This window comes from Solanum lycopersicum, chromosome 2, assembly GCF_036512215.1.
Source record: "Solanum lycopersicum chromosome 2, SLM_r2.1".
Lineage (NCBI taxonomy): Eukaryota > Viridiplantae > Streptophyta > Magnoliopsida > Solanales > Solanaceae > Solanum > Solanum lycopersicum.
The window spans coordinates 56,832,436-56,851,137 of record NC_090801.1 but is presented as its reverse complement, the minus strand read 5'-3'; the positions used below and the strand labels follow the sequence as shown (position 1 = coordinate 56,851,137).

Sequence of the window (18,702 nt, the reverse complement as noted above, 5' to 3'; positions counted from 1 at the left end):
TTGGATCCTCCAAATGAAGTCTATTTTGAGAGTATCTGGTATGGGTGAGGCATCAGTTTTTGAGAGTCCGTGCAACATAGGTTTTGGCTGAATGCATGAAGATTTTGTTTATGGATTTCTAAGTTAGTTTTATCGAATCTGGAGAAGTTAATTTTAGTTGGACTATTGTTAGAAACTTAGAATAAGTGGTCAATTTTGAAGCTTGAAATGAAACTGTGATATGGTTTATGAGATTGATTCCCTTTCTTTTTTTGCAATTACCGTAGGCTGACCCGGAATTGGAAGCTATCAGACAAAGGAGAATGCAAGAGCTCATGGCTAAACAGGGCGTGGTAAATAATTGTCTCTGTATATATACTTTCTGTTTTTGATGTCCAGTTATACCTTGTCAAGCTTTTGAACTTCACAATGTCTTCACTATTGTTTTCTTTGGGCAAATAGGGAACTCAACAAAACACTGACCAGCAGAAATCCCAAGATGATGCTAAAAGGTTTATTCTTGTATAGTTTATTTGTTCAAAATGTTGTAATTTTTAGTAACATAATAGTTCTTTCAACATTTGATATCCACTATGGAAGTTATTGATGTAGGGAGGCTGATGAGCGAAGGCAAATGATGCTTTCTCAGATTCTGACTTCTGAAGCAAGGGCCAGAGGTAGGTGCATGTTGTGTGAATTATTTTCCAAATGTTTGATGTCTTAATTTTTTATGAATTAAGAACTCTACAATATTTGTCTAGTTTTGCGTTTATATTTGAAAATCATCTTCTTTGTAGTTAATTACTCTCTATTTTAGTGAATAAACATTTTTTTTATTTTTGATGGGTAGAAGTAAGATTGAACCTGACATCCAATCTAGTTGCAGATTTTATTGCTTTAGAAATTTTGATCTTGTAACTAGAACATATATGATACAAGCAAACACCATAAAATGTCTCTTAGTTTCCATGTGAACTGGATCTGACGTCCAAAGGCATCTCTTAGGTGTAGCTTAAGGCTGTCCTTAAGGCAAAGGCAATAGACATCATAAAATTCTCTTGGGAATAAGGGAAATCAAAGAGGACCTTTAAAGCACGCTTTATGAGGTTTTCTTAGGCATCATGCGTAGAGGTGCATTTTATTAGTCATTATGAAGGTGTTAGCTTTTGGGACCAATTTTTAGTTGCTGGTCTCTTGAATTGGCTCGACATCATGAAGTAAATTTTGAAAATCTTTTCCTAGAGGTGTGGCCTAGTGGCCAATGAAGTGTTTTTAGCCCAATGAGGTCTCGGGTTCAATTCTCAACAGAGACAAACACTAGGCGATTTATTCCCTTTTGTTCTAGCCTTGGTGGACAGAGTTACTTGTACATGTTGCTAGTAGAGGTGGTAGGTATCTTGTGGAATTAGTCGAGGTGCGCGCAAGTTGGCCCGGGCACCAAGGTTATAAAAAGAAATAATCTTTTTGGTGATGCAACTCTTCTAGGTCTGCTAGAAGGGTCAAACTAAGCTCCCACTATTGGTATGTCTTCTCCACTCATATCGTTGATGCTCTGACTTAAGTTCATGACTTGTATCAATTTTTTCTAATACTTGCATGTGATTCTTCTATAAATCTAAGTAATCAAAAGATTTGAAGGCATCTGCTACACGTCTTAGGCGCATTCTTCGCCTACCAAAGAGTAAAATTCATATCTTTCACCTTTGAAATATTGGGGTTGTAAATTTTGGATGCAGAGAGTGTATATAATGTTGAAAAAGTATTATTGACCGTATATATTTCTCAAATACATTAACCCTTTGAAGCTAGAAAAGAAATAAGGATTACATTTTCTTACAAGGTGATAAAGTACAATAGTGCTTGCCAACATAACATTGAAAGAATTCTACGACATCTTAAATTGTAAGATATATTAACGCTTTTATGTTGAGAAGGAATGTTCTTGCTCAGTATTGGAAATGTACCTGCCTCAGTTTTTGTATTGCTTTAGCACTTGGGTTACCCATGTGTGCAACACTGTCTATGCAAAAATCATTCCCTTCTGTCCCATATTATGACAATGTGTCATGCCCCATTTTTTTTTTATAGTACTAAAAGAGAATTTCTGTCATTTTCTTTTAAAAAAATTGGAACTGTATTTTATATCAATAAACCCAAAGATTTCTTGAATGACTGGGAAATAGACAACCTCACAGATTTCTTCAATTCTTTGGAGGAGACGAATAACCTTAACACAAATGGAGACAGTCTACAATGGTTTAGAGCCAAAAAAAAGAAATTATCAACAAAATCAGCTTACAGACACCTTGATAGGTCAGCTGCAATGCTCTTATCATGGCCTTGGAAGATTATATGGAATGTTAAGATACTCCACAAGGTGGCTTGTTTCACCTGGTTGGTAGCCAGTCAAGTAGTACTAGCTCAGGACAATCTAATGAAAAGGGGAAGGGAATTATGTTCCGGGTGCTTTTTTTGTGAAAGAGAAACAGAGACAATAAACCATCTCTTCATTCACTGTAAAGCGACACTGAAATTGTGGCTTGTGTTTTTTAACTTGAGGGGTATTAGTTGGTCCATGCTAAGGCATACATCAGAAGCCCTAACAGGATGGAGTAGAGAAGGAAATATGTCAGGCCATAAGGAGAGATGTAAGATTGTCCTTGCTTGCATTTGGTGGAAAATATGGAAGGAAAGGAACCAAAGATGTTTTGGAAACAAGAGCATCCCTTTCCGGAGCTTGAAACTGAATTGCCTTATAACCTTTTATTTTTGGTGTAACTCTGTACTCCCCAATAAGCTGGAGGATATTACTCACTATTTAAATAGTTTAGGAGGAGTATAGGTGATAGATATATTTGGTTTGCTCACTTTAAACTCCTGATGTAATTACTACTGAAATACACTTGGTGTATTTTGTCTATAAAATGTTAACTTTCTCAAAATAAATCAATGAACCCAAAGCATTAGTTAGGTAGTACTACTACTGGTACCATATTTACAAGAAAGTTCTAAAGATATCTTATCCTCTGTCTATAATGAGTCTAAAACATCGAAGAATAGAGATAGTAATATTGGAGTAAATTTGATTACACCAATAACATACCCGTAAGATGAGGTTTAACTTGACCTTCTGCACATCATCCTCTAAACTCTCAAAACATCTGGAGTTGCTTTCCTTCCAAATTATCCACCAAATCCGAGCAGAGGCAATTATCCATCTACTCCTATTTCTTGCATGTGATCCTATTCCTTCCCAACTACTGAGCGCTTCTGAGACCTTACCTGGAAAAGACCAGAATATGGCTTTGAGGTTTAAGAAAATACTCCATAACTGAGCTGTGAATGGGCAGCCACACAAAACAAGCTACTTTATGAGGGACTTTGGCATTCTAAATTTGTTTCCATGGCCAGTTGCTAACTCTTATTGGGTTGAGTCAACAGTTTGTGTGCTGCATTGACCCTGAATAGCTCTTTGATTTTGCCTTGCCACCAAAGAACATATTCACCTGTTTGTAATCCCGAAGATTGTTCAAGTGCTCTGAAGAAGTCAGACTCTGAACTTTCCACTCACTGATTTGTCTTCTAAAATTGATATTCCAACCTTGGAGTCTCCACATATCTGCTAGACTGCTACTGTCCTTTGCTGATGACTAAGTTGAAAATATCTTGAAATACCAATCCCAAATTCCGAACACATGCCAGTTGTCCTTCCAGAAGCTGGTTTTGTTCCCATCATATCTTTGATCTTGGATTGAGCTTTCAACTCATTCATTAAGCTGGTATGGGGATCAATGCCTCCCAAGACAATAAATCCAGTCGAAACTAAATATCTGAAAACCTATTAGCCAAGTCAAAACCATGAGTTTCTAAAAGAATTACTAAAAAATTATGAAAAGAAACAAACAGAAGGTCTTAAGAGCATTCCATGGAGTACAAAATGTCTGAGATGAACTAAGATCGATCTCCCACTAAATGAATAGTAGAGAGAGCTGTAACTGGATACTAGGTTTGAGTTAACAGGTGGCACCGGGTTCAGTGGTATCTGTGTCTGCATCTAACAAGGAAACAGGCACTCCTGGGCTTAGTACCAATGGCAGGGTACTCAGTAACAATAAAAAAAAAAGTGAAAGTCTTATTGACTACCGCTAGACGATGGAGTAAGACTTACTGAACAAAACGTGAATTGCAGCAAAAATACAATGATTTGCGAATTGATAACTTAGTCTAAATTGATACTGTAATTGAATTTGATAAATTAAGAATCTGTGTGTGAAGTTGCTTACCTAGTCAGTGTGGCACTCATGCTCGATGAGGTTGGCTACTTCTCCAAAACTGAATGTGATCACATTAGTAACTAAGGGCATATAGCAAGGTCATGTTCGACATTAACATATATATTTTAAAATTGAGCCATACATCACACGAGGCAATTCTAAATCATTCGTCACTTTTAACCTTTTTGCTTTTTAGATGCACTGACTACTGAGTCATAAATATGGTGAACAAGTATTCCCTTTCCCTCAGGGGTGCTTAGCCACAAAACACACTTTTAAGCATTTTATCATACACGTAGGGAGCATAATTTTATGAAAATCTCAACCAGTAAGTTAGTCTTACCTTACCTTAAAGCTTTAGCTCCAATTTGTGTTTTCAAATTTTGTGTGTATTCAACAACTCACAATCTACAACATAGGCTTAACCATGTAAATTCATAAGCTACCAAGTTCAATTCATCAACTTGTATTAGGCCTTAAGTCGCTAAAATCTCTCTCTCTCTCTCTCTGCCTTAAAGAACTGGTAACATTGTATTCATCAGCATTTAAGGAAGGGTATGCTGGAGACCTTTTAAAAAGAAGAGAAAAAGATGGAGAAGTAACGCTTGCAAGAATCCTAAAAATTCTAGAAATTGATCTGAATCCTCTTATCCTGTCTGTTTACACCTAAAAAATAGAGATACAATGCAATTCCATTTAACTTTGTGAATGGAACTGGATATATCTTCAAAATTTCTACTATTCCTCTCTTTCCACACTGTCCACCAAATACTGTGTGGGATTAAATTCCACCAAGTCTTCCTTCTCTTGCTCCCTCGGATTCTAATCTTGTAGCTCAGTAAATCTGCTGTGTGTGGCATAGTCCACTTCACTTCTGAGATTTTAAGAAACATGGACCGAATTTGGGTTGTGAAAGGACAATGTAAAATAGGACCCTCAGTCTTCCCACATAAAGAGCACCAAGGGAATATGATCTTTCCTTTCTTTTTCAATGCTTCACGTGTCAGGGAAGCCTTCCTAGCAATCAACAAACTAAAGCAATAAACTTTTGTTGGTGCTGAGTTCCTCCCAATTATCTAGCTCAAGGGTAATAACCTAATAACCATCATTTTCCCAAACTTCATCAATTTCCAACAATGGCTAATCATTCAGTCTCCTATAAAACTTTTGCTAGATGCTTTTAGTACTTTAAATTCCTCACAACAACACCAATTTATTTGGTCTCAATGGTGGAATTATTTTTGGATCTAAATCTCAAAACTCCATTACGAATTTCTCAATTCATTGTTCAGACCCCAACTATTATTTGAAACTAGAAATAATCATTTCAATATATAGAATTGACAATTAAAGAAGGAAGAAAAGAAGAGAAACTGAAGAAGATACTTACCGAACAAAGGAAGAGAAACTGAAAAAGAATGGAAATTATCCTTACAATGCGTTAATATAACAATGGCAGCAAAAAGAAAAATCTTGTTTGCCTGTGTATTAGCTTCGGGGACTAAAACCCCTGTACCAATTCTTATTGCTCTTGTTTGCAATGCCTCGAATGTATTTTGTTTAGTTACTTTTTTGATTTCCTCATTACGTGTTACCCGATTATGCATTGTGGACTTGGCCTATTCGTCAGTGTCTTGTATGATCCAAGATATTCTGTCTCTTGAGATTATTAAAAGTCTTCACATGAACAATTGTAGATTTTACCTCCCTTTTATAAGATTAACTGGTTTACCAATGAAATTGGTTATTGGCCCTTATTTTGTTAACTGTAGGCATTCTATATAGTTGATCAATTATCTAGTTGGCAAGTGTTATTACCAGAATAATTGGTGGTCTTTGCTGTTTTAATTTTTTTGTTTATTCGTTTTTGTCTTTGCTTTGACACCACAATGAAGCATATCTAGGTTTTCTCACTCTCTCATTTTATAAGCAGTTATATAGTGAGACCTTAAATTTTCTGGGCTTTCTGCTAGTCCCTACTTAAATTTGGCCTCTATGTTCTTCTAATCACTTGCTATATGGCCTGTGGCCTGGATTTCAATTTTGTATGAGCCAGTTGCTCGAATTGCTCTTGTGAAGCCTGACAAGGCCAGAGGAGTGGAAGATGTTATACTCCGAGCTGCTCAATATGGTCAGATCACAGAAAAGGTAAGTTCTATTCCTCTTTCCTTTAGTCTTTCTTCCATCTGATTAGTTATGGTGGCCTCACTGCCTTGGTTGGGACGATGTTTGCATTTGCAGGTATCTGAGCAGAAACTTATAGAATTGCTTGAACAGATTAACACCCAAACCACTAAGCAAACGAAAGTAACAGTAAGTCGCCTCTTTGCTCTTCTGCTCTACGTTTTGATCCTTCTCATTTTATGAACCCAATCTTGAATCTTCTTGCATGCTTGTTCTGATCACTTCTCAGATCCAGAGGCGTCGCAATGTTCTTGAGGATGACGATTGAGTGATTCAGCAATGGCAGGCATGATAACATTATGCTTTATTTTGTATTTATATCAGACAGTTGGTTGCGGTGTGTATTGTAGTACTCACAAACTCTGTCAAACTCTCTAGTTGGGAGTGTTATCTATCGGTTTGGTACGGTATTGAAAGAATTTGAAATTCGGTTTTCAATATTTTATGGTCCGGTTTTTTACTTCTCGATCTCGATTTCTGCCGTTCATTAAATTCGGGATTATTCCCAAAATAAACAAGTGCAAGTTTTTGTTATGAAAAAAAAGCACCAGGCACAATATTATTGTTGACTTATTATGGATACAATTGAGAACAGCTAGTGTTTTTTTAAAGAATTAATGATTGGATGTACATAACTGGATAGAGGTAATTAGTGTCATTTTCACGTATCTGTTGGCTTATTAGGCAATGATTTTGAAATGTCTGTTGGTTCAGCATTTGTACTATAGAACAGGCTGTCTGTCTCACTGTTCATTTTATATACTGTATATTTGATGTGGGCCAAAGTGTTATCTACACCTCTATTTCATCACAGCCAGAAATTTAGCTATATGGAGTAATTAATTAGTAAGTTTTATATTTATATATATATATATATTGTATGATATGATGAGATCTTGGTTGGATACTTTATTTTTTTAAGAAAGAAAAAAAAATAGTTGACACATTTCTCTCATAGGTAATAGAAAAGATAAAGAGAGACATCTTGGAATAAGATCTCTGTTCTAGCAACAATTTCTTAGACATGAATTTTAGATTTATGAGTTTTTGGTTTTATAAAAAGAAAATAATTGGGTTCCATTGTAAATTATTTCCATATATCATATTCTAACACATTTAAGATCATCTGTATAAGACTATTCATTACGCTTTGCTTATCGAGATTAAATTATATAAATTTTGATTGATAATAAGATGTATATTTATAAGAAATGTTGTAAAATTTGTAATATATTTTTCTTTTTTAGTTTTTAAATAACTAAATTTTAATTTTAGAATACTAAATACATCTCAGTCTAACTTCAAATATTAGTCAAATTGATAAACATGATAAATATTTTAGAACGGTGAGACTAGAGAGTAGGTTTCAAAATCATCAGTCCATTATTTGTAAATGCTGAATTTCAATATTTGAAAAATATAAAAATATTACTCCGTTAATTATCATAATATATTTATCGGGCATGTGAATATATACAATTCAATTCCGAGACGACCTTAAAGAGGCAAGCACAATATGCCTTTTTAACTATATGATTTAGTAAATTTGGCACGACAAAAAAAAGATTTCAATTAGATTACGAGATAATTTTTTAATATAATATCCAAGCAATTAAAATATTTATCATTATTCATATGTTTGAAAACATCCAAAAAAACACTATTAATTATTTCAAACACGTTTTGTCGGCACACTAATAGTGTTCAATCTGTCCTAATTCATGGTTCATAGTATGAGAATCAACATATTTATTTTTAATGTTAATTTGGAAATATATTCTTAAATTAAATAATATTTTTATATTTAAAAAGTTACATCGTATTATAAAAAGTTTATAGTAAAAGAAAAAAATAGTTGACTTTCGATAGCATATTCACATAAATGGAGTATATAATATTCAGACGCATCAACAAATATATTAGGACATAAATAATACATTTATAGTAAGTTTTGCATTATTTAACATTAAAATATATTTGACGTATATGTGTTGATATTGTCAGAGAGTTGACATTAATTAAAACAAGCCAATCGCAATATATGTTACTTTAATTAGAAAACTTAAATATAACTTAGTTTATTTTTTGCACCGTTCTTTTGACAGCTAAATTATGCCAATATCTTAATTTCATTTAATGATTTAAATAATGAGAACTCACAAGTATTTTAAATCTTTCACCTAAACACTTATGAAGAGTTGATCATGTGGTTCAATCATTTTGTTGGGATAAATAGTTTTAGACGGTGTAAAATTAGTTCATAAAATAGGGTCACTCGATCAAATTTTTTTAATTTTATTTCATTTTATGTGATATTTTTATCTTTTTTAGTTAGTCTAAAATTGAATGTACCTTATTATAGTTAGAAAAAATATTAATATTAAAATTCTCATTTTACCCTTAAATCATATGATTTGTAACCTCATAAATATCTAACGATTATTTTAGACTAAGCTTTTATTATTTTAATTTTCAAACTGGCTGTCATGTTTTCTTCCTCTTCTTTTCATAAATAAATTAATTTCATACTAACTATTGATAGAATGATAAGTACTTATTTATTCTTAATAAAGAGGTCTCTGGTTCGAGTTCCCTCGTATACATACTCTCTTTTATTTGAAAGTATGAAAATTTTTAATTTAAATTTGATCACTAATTTAAATAGCGAATACCATGGACCGAATGTGGATTCCACTCCTCCTTGGACCTTATTTGTGAAATTTGTCATTGAGAAACATTGTTAAAATATTTAATATAATTTCATACTATTATTTAGCCTATTTTGATTCAGGTATCTTAGTCAAATATTTATTTATTTTTGGTAAATAAGATTGAGTAATACAAATAGCTAAAATCCAAGAAGAGAGATTTGACTTTCATGACCATATAATATTACGTGTGTTTTAACCAAAAATAAATATAATATATATATATATATATATATATATATATTATATATATATATATATATATATATTACGTGTGTTGTAAAGTTTGAGGAAGGATCATCTGTAATGGGGAAAAAAGGAAGAAGTATGGCCACAAAACATATGACTAAATCAAAAGTACTACACAAGGCCGTTTTTGGCTGCCAAAAATAATTATATATTCATCGAGTTCGATATTTACATTAAAATCTAATTAATTTAAATTCAAATTGAATAAAGCTTCATTTGAAAATTGTGTGTCTACGCAAATATTAAGAAGTTGTTACGTTGATCTTAAGATGATTGATAACTTCATAATGTTAAAAGATTTAAACATGAAATTAAAGTCATATCTTTATGTCAATTCCATCAATTTACGAGGAAAATGAAGTAAGGTTTCAAAAAATTAAATAATGAGGTAATATACCAAAGTGATATTCATCTGACAAAAAAAAATTGTAAGATTTTAGGATAATTTTAAGCTAATTATATAATGGTTAAAAAAAATTCAAAAAATGTAAATAGAGATTAAATATAAATAATATTTAATTGGTGAAAGAAGTTATATTTTTATTATTTATTTTTAATCAATTGAAATTTAAAATCTAGATCAATTTGGACTCATCTATCACTTACTGTTTAAGTTATTTATACATTTCGAAAATAATTACTATGAAGGATAAAATAGAAAAATGATAGTAATTAATTTTAAAATAACTATTTTAGAAATCATGATTGATAACTTTTAAAGAAAATATTTTTCGTCCCTAATTACTCGTCCAACGTAGGATAATACATAGTACTTAGGATATAGTCTCTCCTCATTAAATTTTTACTTTATTTTTAATAAAAAAAGGGAAAATATTAATCTATTATTAAGGTGTTTGTAATCTTTTAGAACAATTAATACTGAGAAAAAGTTTCATTAATTTTGTCTTCAACTTTTAAAACTAAAAACTATTTTATACTTCCTATGTCTTCACTACTGTCGTGATTTCTACAAATAATTATTGCAATACGCAAATTTATTTTAATTTTTACATATATTAATTATAGAAATTTTATAAAGTGTCAACTAAACGCCATATCAATTATATATATCAATAACTTATTTTTTTTTACCATCATACATCGTATAAGTTACCCAAAACTTAATACGGATATTAATTATTTCTTATCCAGCTACGAAACAATCTCATAGTACATTAATAAAATTCAAATCAAGCACTATTGATTAGTACTATGATTAATTAACACTAATCTATCCATTAATTAATGTGTTATTCTTTATTTTGTAGCCAAACAAGACCTTTTCCTGTTTCTCTTCTTTGGTCTGTTCCATTCCATAGCCCATAATTTCAAGAACTGTCTCCCAGTTTCTGGTATTCCGACCGGCCAATTAGCTGTTTTCCGGCGAGACCCAGATGGAGAAAGAGCCACTCCTTCCTTCATATCTCAGCCCCAAAGTATCATCCCTCACATACCCATCTCCTATTTCCCTCTGCCCTTTACCTGAACACAATGAAATTTCAATCCCTCCTGTTTCTGTCCCTCTTACCCCTTCTGAACTCAAAGAACGGATTATATTTGGACCCGCTGAAGCTTCTGCAACTGCTATTGATGCTTTGACCTTGAACTTAATATCTCCAGACCCTCCTGCTTCTTCATCTTCAACAAATCTTGAAACAGCTGATAATCAGAATTCTTGGTTGATTGACCCAAATTACCCTTCTTGGACGAAGAGCAATCTTCATAGGTCTAAAACAGCACCAGCAATGGCTGTTATAAATGATTTTGAACATTCACCTGTTTCTAAGCCACCCCAATTTGGGAAAATTTCAATTGTTGGACAAGGGGTTGTGCTTTTGATACTTTACTTGACACTTGGGGTGGCGATATATTCTTGCTTTAAGGATCATTTTAAAGCTACTGAAACTCACCCCATTGTTGATGCTTTGTATTTTTGTATTGTTACTATGTGTACTATTGGTTATGGTGATATAACTCCTGATAGTACACCTACTAAGTTGTTCTCTATCTTGTTTGTGCTTGTGGGGTTTGGTTTTATTGATATTTTGCTTAGTGGGATGGTTAGTTATGTGCTTGATTTGCAAGAGAACTACTTGTTAAGGAGTATTAAGAGTGGGAAATCACATGATGCTAGGTCTTATATAATTGATGTGAAGAAGGGGAGGATGAGGATAAGAATGAAGGTGGCACTGGCATTGGGTGTTGTGGTTCTTTGTATTGGGGTTGGGGTTGCTGTTATGCATTTTGTTGAGAAGCTTGGGTGGATAGATGCATTTTATTTGTCAGTTATGTCCGTTACCACTGTCGGGTATGGTGATAGGGCATTCCAATCAATGACCGGTCGTATCTTTGCATCCATTTGGTTGCTTGTGTCTACACTTGCAGTTGCTCGAGCCTTTCTCTACTTAGCTGAGGCCAGAATAGATAAACGTCATCGGAAAATGGCAAAATGGGTGCTTGATCAGGATATGACTGTTGCTCAATTTCTTGCTGCTGATATTGATAATAATGGATTCGTGAGGTAAAAGTTTTCTATTCCTTTTGAAGTTAAATGCTATTTTTCTTTAAAATACTTTCATTACGTTTAACTCTATTTGCTTATACTTGCCATAGTCACACTCAAGGAAGCTGTGGATGTGATATATTATATGCTTGGGCTTTGCATTTGAATTTTGTGTTGTTTATATTTGTCCTTAGACTTTAGTTGTTTGCATCTGTTGGAACCTGGGTTTCTCAGCAAACATGTTAGTCAAGCTCAAGCCTATAGCTCTTCTAGAACATTAACTTGCGGATGAGTCTGCTCATTCAATTGATTTGGCAGAAAACCACAGATTCCTTGCAGGTTTTTGGTTATCTTGGAATTAACATATATGAATTGTTCTCCTTTTCTCCTTAATTTGTAACAGAAAGAGAAAATGAAGTAGCTATGCATGGATACAACAAGATCCTTTTTTTTTTAAGACTTGAATGCATTTCAGGTTTTCTGGCTGATATGCTTTCTTGTCAACCATCACACTTAGGGTACTGGATCCAGGGGTAGTACAATAGATGGACTCTCTCTCACATTAAAGAAATGGTAGGGAAGTTCGCTGTTCAAACCAGCTGAAACAGGAAACTAGTCAATGTTGAGAGTGGGTAGTGGTTCAGTAGGATCAATCAGTAGAGTATATATTAATTTCTTTCCAAGTAAAAGAGAATGCTTCAGCATCAAAATAGACGGAACAAATGAAATAGTGGATGATCATGTTAAGCTTTTATCTCTAAGGATTTATTTGTTAGTGAAGCACAGGACCCGTAGCTGGTATTTTTAAGTGCAGATTTCTTTCCTCTAATGATTTGCTCTGTGTTTGTTCTCGGCGTGCTTTTTTCAGAAGTTTCTTAATAAGCATAACTGAATAAATTGATAATTAAAGCAACACTAGATTTTGATTTAAGTGGCGGTAACCCTGGCAAGCTTATCTCGTTATAGTGCTTGATCGACATTGTAACAAGATATTGTTGAAGTGAAGCTAGCAAACATGTGTATAAGACCATGTTAGATCTACAGTCATTACAAATGGTTGCTTGAACCGTGAAATTGCCAGTTGTTTTTTTATTGATTTGTGAAGTTGCCAGTACTTGCCAGCCAAGATCCTGTCTGGCTAATTTTATCCACATTGGTCCATTTGGAATAGCCTTGCTTGAAAATGCATAATTACCTAGGCAAAATGTAATTTCCTTTAACCTGATTAAGAGAAAAGGTAAGTACATATCACATAGAGATAATGAAGTTCACTTTGGTGCACCTTCTCTGTTTATTTTGTTAATTTGCACGTAAAGTGAGCACAGTGGACTAAAAACTTCATTGTTGCTAACACTGGTCATTTAAGTTTCGAACTTTCACTTTCACAACTTGTTTGTACTGTATCAATGGAAAACATTACTTACTGTCAACCTCCTCTGCATCAATGCTTCAACAGTCGAAATCTTCGTAATGTTTGGATATTCGGTTGGCATTTGTCCTCATTTTTACAGCTTCCCGGATACATGCTAGCCTGATGAATTTAGCATATAGAAGTTACTAGAACTTGAAAGCATGTTCATTTTTAAGTTTAGATGCAAAAATAGGTATATATTGCAGCCATTGAACTTGTAATTATACTAGATTTTAGTTAACAAGTAGGGAAATTTTATCTTTTACATTCCATTAATAGCAAAAAATGCTAGAATGTGGTTTTGGTTTGATTACTGTCCGCAGTTACGTACTTTCAACCTGCAGACTTGATTTAGTTTTGGTTAGGAAGGCATCTAAATTCATAGATATCTTTTTAGAAAATCTAAGGTCTACACATCCTGTAAGCTCCCCAAAATTTGTAGATAGTTACTGGTGGTTAATGACTCTTAACCTTAAAAATTCTTTCAGTTTATGACATGCACTTGTATGAGTTGCATACTTTTATTGCTTCGGAAGTTCGAAGTGCATTGCCTTCTCTCATTTTTTTGATTGGTTTCGTGATAAACACATTACCAATTAAAAAAAGTTTTGATGTAATCACATATTAAGGAAATGCTGAGATATATGCTACTTTGTACTCACTGCATTTTCTTGATAATAAAAGGGAATGCTCAGAATGAGTACATCTAAAAAGAGAACTTTACAGTGTGTAAAGAACTGAGAAATTCAACCATGGTTTCCAGCTCTAAATACATTGCTGTGTCGCTCCAAAAGTTATGCAAAAATATACACTTCAGTTTAAGATCAACTACATTTTTCTTTTGGTCTTCAAAAAGTCTAGTACTTCTTTCCTTCCGTATGAACCATCATACCATAGCTTGGTAGTCCTTCATGGTTGAGTTTCCATATGATGGAGTCAGGGGAAGAAAACAGAGGAACTGCTAGGAAGTCTCTGCAACCAAAAGAATCCTTTTATTTCCTAATCATTGAGGTTTCTTCTGAAAGGAATTAACCATCCTGTTTGACTTGATAACATCAATAGAAGAGTTTGGAACAGTAGTGCCTCTTCTCATTTTTTGTAACACCACGTTTCTTATGTTTTTCTCCAGTCATAGTAACACGCATTCTTCATTCATCAATAGCTAGATTATATATTTTAATTTTCTCAGGATGAAATAAAAATCATTCCAGAGAACGTTGATCTACAATCCGCTCAAAAGAGGCACCAATTTAGGACATTGAAGGATAACACATAACATCCAGAGAAAAAAGAATTAGTGCAAAAGTCTTGCCATCATTTTGAGTATATCACTTGTGAAAAAAGTTGTTTTGTGGCTGCTAGCCTGTCTCTTGTTAGATCACTGTCTGGTTCCACAAGGAACACATATGTTGTTTTTTTGTCCTTGAGGGCCCAGGTGCGTAACATCCGTTTTATGGCATGATATATTTTTGGAATATGATTTGATGAATTAAGTCTTTGGACTATACAGAGATAAATGGTGACCAACAATTTCAAATAGTGGCATCATCAGAATTTGAAAAAAAATAAAAATGTTTGTTTCAGAATTTTAGCATGGGACATTTAGGTTTTAAATTCAATAGAAGGCCCTAATAAACTTATGAAATGGCTTGTCCACACTATTCATCGCCGAAGTGGCTCCATGCAAACCCTTGTACAGACGTCATTAGTAATTGTTAAATTAACCTGAATGTGCCTGCCATAAGTTGTAGCTGCATACCTTGGAATAGTAGGTATAAGGTGTAATTGTTATGAAACCCTTACTGATAGTAATCAGACAATAGAAAGTCAAAAATGATTTAGTGAATCCATTAAGTAGAGACCTACATTAATTGTTGGGGAGGAGCATATCATCTATATCTAGAATATTAAGAAAGAGTACTGATTTAAAATTAAAAATTTAGAACCCAAAGCTAGAGAGATTCACCTGTCAAAATTCACTCACAGAGGTTTTCAAAAAGTTCTCCCACTACTGAATTTCCTCACAAAATACTCATTATTTGGTTGTCTCCTCGAAGTGCTAGTTTTCTGCATATTCTTGAGAGGATTGAGCTTTTCATTGATATATAACAAGTAAATGATTGAACCATCATTCAACTTCCGGAAAAAGTGCAATATCTTACATTCTCCTTAAACAACAAAAAATCTATACTCAACATAAAGAAATCAATGCTCTCATACCATTGTCTCTGAGACTGTTTTGATCATACAAGTATTTCTCCTTCAATTAATCAGTCTTCTTTTCCTTCAACTTCTAATCCGTCTAGTTGTTTCATGTAAATTTGTTTCTCAAGTTCGCTATGCAAGAAAGTTGTCTTAACATCAAACTGCTCCAATTCAAGTCATCTGTAGTCATTGGACCCCTTTTACCCATGGCAACCAAAACAATCGAGATCTAATAGAGTTATGCCTCACCATATGTGATCATTAATCCAACACTACGTATCTGAATATAGCACCTTTCAAATTTTTCTTACCTTGTAGTTTGTATCTTCAACCCTTGAAATTCCTTCCTTTTTGGCTTAATACACACGCCTAGCGCATTCCCCCTAGGAGTTCTTGCGCATGAGGAGTAAAAAATTAATAGAATCTGAGAGAAATTTGATGGTCTAGATGAAATCAAATGATTCGATGGTTCAGATTAGATCAAATGATTCGACGGTCTAACCCTTTTCTTCATTTACATTCCTTTACTTTTTCCTTTTTTGTCTTCATCACCTTTACATTGTCTTCTTCATCAGAAACCATTCTCTTCTCCATCTCCAAGCCTAAGTTCTCAGTGCTCTGTGCTACAGAAATCAAGAAATAAAGAGAAGATGGTTGGGTTTGGATCCTAGGCTTTTGCCAAGTTCAGATCAGACACATCTTCTATTTTTCTTTTAGTTTTTACTTTCTCTTGTTTTTTCTCCAATCTCCACTGACTTTGTTGAGCTATAGTGTTTTTTTTTTCTTTTGCTTGTTTTCTTTAATCTCCTCTAAATTGTCTTGAGCTAGTATTGATGGGCGTTTTTTGGTGAAGAAAGAGTGTTTGGAGAGAAAGATGAGTTTACAAATAAATGATACCCTTGTGCATCAAAGTAGGTCTGCCCTGATTCACACATTTTAATTTTTTCAAGGTTAGGCAGCCTTTCATTTGTGCAAATTAGGCTAGCTATTCCCTCAGGGAGTAATACTAAGACTTGTCTGCTCCAACTGAAAGTTCTTTGTAACTATAATAACAATGATCTCTATAATGCTCTGCAGTAACATTTCCATGGTATAATGATGAACCCAAAATGGACCAATAATAATGTAGCTTTTGTTACTTTTAAGAATATGTTATACACTACTTTCTCAAAATTAGAATATGTTTCACACCAAAAGGGGTTTACTGATGCAGTTTACCGGTTAGTAAGACTATTTCTTACTCAAGAATCTGCTATCTTTTTTCTCGAGAGAAAGCAAGTGTTAGCTAAGAATACAGATGCTTAATTCTGAAATTTTGCTTGTTGAGGTGACATCTCAAAATTCTTGGAGCGTTGTTCAGTAAAACTTGCTTAACATCGCGAAGCTAACAACTTAAATGTGCTTCTTGTCTGATGTCAGCTAACAACTTATATGTGCTTCTTGTCTGATGTCTGATTCCTTTTGATTACTCGCAAACTCTCATATCTTGGATATAGGTTGACATGCTTATCCTTATTTATCTCATGGGTTTATTCTGATCCCGCTAGGTTATGAACAAGTCAGCTACCTGGATCAGTTATTCACAGAACTGCCTTAGCAATGGTTTCAGCAGTAGTCTTAGACTGTTAGTTATAAGTTTAGTTTTGGTTGTAGTAAATGTGATCTAGTTATTTACTGGATGAGTGTCTTTTATTTTTCTGCTCTTAGTTTGAGACTATTTAGGACTTCAGGATCCATATTCCAGGTTTCAGGATATGCTAGATTGATTTTAGTATGCAGAGTTACTTGGTACTTGTGCCCGTGGGAAGTAGAAAATTTTAAGTATGTAACAGTATCTGGTTTAACTAGCTTGTTTGGAAACTGAACGAGTCAAGGGTTTTTTAGACTTAACCTGATCTATTATCTTTAGGTGATCTTATTCACTATACGGGTCGTAGCTTATATGCCGTAGAGGTTCCTTCGTGCCTCATCTTTAACCTCCCTTCAAGGCACAATGTTATCCTATTTCTGCAGTTTGTTGGTTAAACTACTCGTTCTTTGTTTGATCAACTATCGTAATTGTTTCTTGCTTAATGCTTTCGTAGTACAACTTGATATTATTGAACTGGTACCTACTGCAACTTTTCACATGCGTCTACATGAAAAATGTGGCTATGCCTGCTTTTGCATTAGGACATGTGATGTTGATTTTGCATCTTATATATGGTTGCAGTAAATCAGAATATGTGATATACAAACTGAAAGAAATGGGGAAGATCACAGAGAAAGATGTAATGCTGATCTGCAAACAGTTTGAACGGCTGGACAGTGGCAACTGTGGAAGGATAACTCTCGGCGATCTAATGGAACACAACCATTAAACGTCGAAATTTGATGTCTTTTCCTATTGGACATTAGAGAGTGGGAAAAAAAAGAGAAGAAAAACAGAGTTGAAGCAGCATATAGGATTGATTGGCAACTGGACAGGGCTTGTCTAAATGTGGCCTGCTGGAGAAACTGGAATGTTGAGTTCCCTAATTTTATGGGAAGGGTGCTCCATTCCTTGCACAGAGGTCAAAGTCCTAAAGTGCAATGGAAAATTTTGTAAGTGTTTTGGAAAATGTTTTAATGGTGGAAACCTTGCAAAATTTTGAAGCAAAAGTATATTCTCTGTAAATAATACTTGCTTAAATGATATAACAATTTTAGAGGGAGAAAAAAAAAATTGATTTTCTCAATATGATACATTATTTATTTTGTAAAAAGGTATCTTCCAAAATCATTTATATAAAGTCTCTTTTTTCGTAATATTGGACAGAGTAGAGCTTAAAGAGAGCGACATGGACATTGAGGATTCATGTACGGGCAATTATTTTAAGTTAATTTCACAAAAAATTGCCCTCATTTCAATTAAGGCTGCTTTTATAACTTATTTACGGATGTGAGACATAATTTGTAGAATTTTATGATGTAAATATAGATTTTATGTCCGATGAAAATATTATGTCATGACATACTAAGATAAAAGACCAACCTAAAGTAGGAGCAATAGTGCAAATGATCCCTCATCTATGATGGTTAATTTTTTTATTTTTTTGGTATAATATGGTAAAGTTATATATATATATATATATATATATATATATATATATATATATATATATATATATTTCAATCTTAAATGTGGAGTTAATTTCTAATTTTATTTTT

The 18,702-nt window shown here is 33.5% G+C and overlaps 2 protein-coding genes across 2 annotated transcripts in view; both read left to right on the top strand.

The window, feature by feature from the left end:
* The window catches only part of LOC101265990 (DNA-binding protein), a 7,475-nt gene extending 573 nt beyond the window's left edge, over positions 1 to 6,902 (top strand). Inside the window, exons 2-7 of the mRNA NM_001329123.1 lie at positions 267 to 332; positions 442 to 491; positions 592 to 656; positions 6,310 to 6,401; positions 6,495 to 6,566; positions 6,667 to 6,902. Coding sequence (NP_001316052.1) covers positions 267 to 332; positions 442 to 491; positions 592 to 656; positions 6,310 to 6,401; positions 6,495 to 6,566; positions 6,667 to 6,705 — 384 coding nt within the window. The 3' untranslated portion in view covers positions 6,706 to 6,902. The remainder of the gene's footprint in view (positions 1 to 266; positions 333 to 441; positions 492 to 591; positions 657 to 6,309; positions 6,402 to 6,494; positions 6,567 to 6,666) is intronic.
* Positions 6,903 to 10,439: 3,537 nt separating this feature from the next.
* LOC101258518 (two-pore potassium channel 3) lies at positions 10,440 to 18,257 on the top strand. The gene is made up of 2 exons (XM_004232946.5): positions 10,440 to 11,915; positions 17,726 to 18,257. The coding sequence occupies exons 1-2, from the start codon at positions 10,789 to 10,791 to the stop codon at positions 17,871 to 17,873; spliced, it is 1,275 nt and encodes a 424-aa protein (XP_004232994.1). The 5' UTR covers positions 10,440 to 10,788; the 3' UTR covers positions 17,874 to 18,257.
* Positions 18,258 to 18,702: the final 445 nt, after the last annotated feature.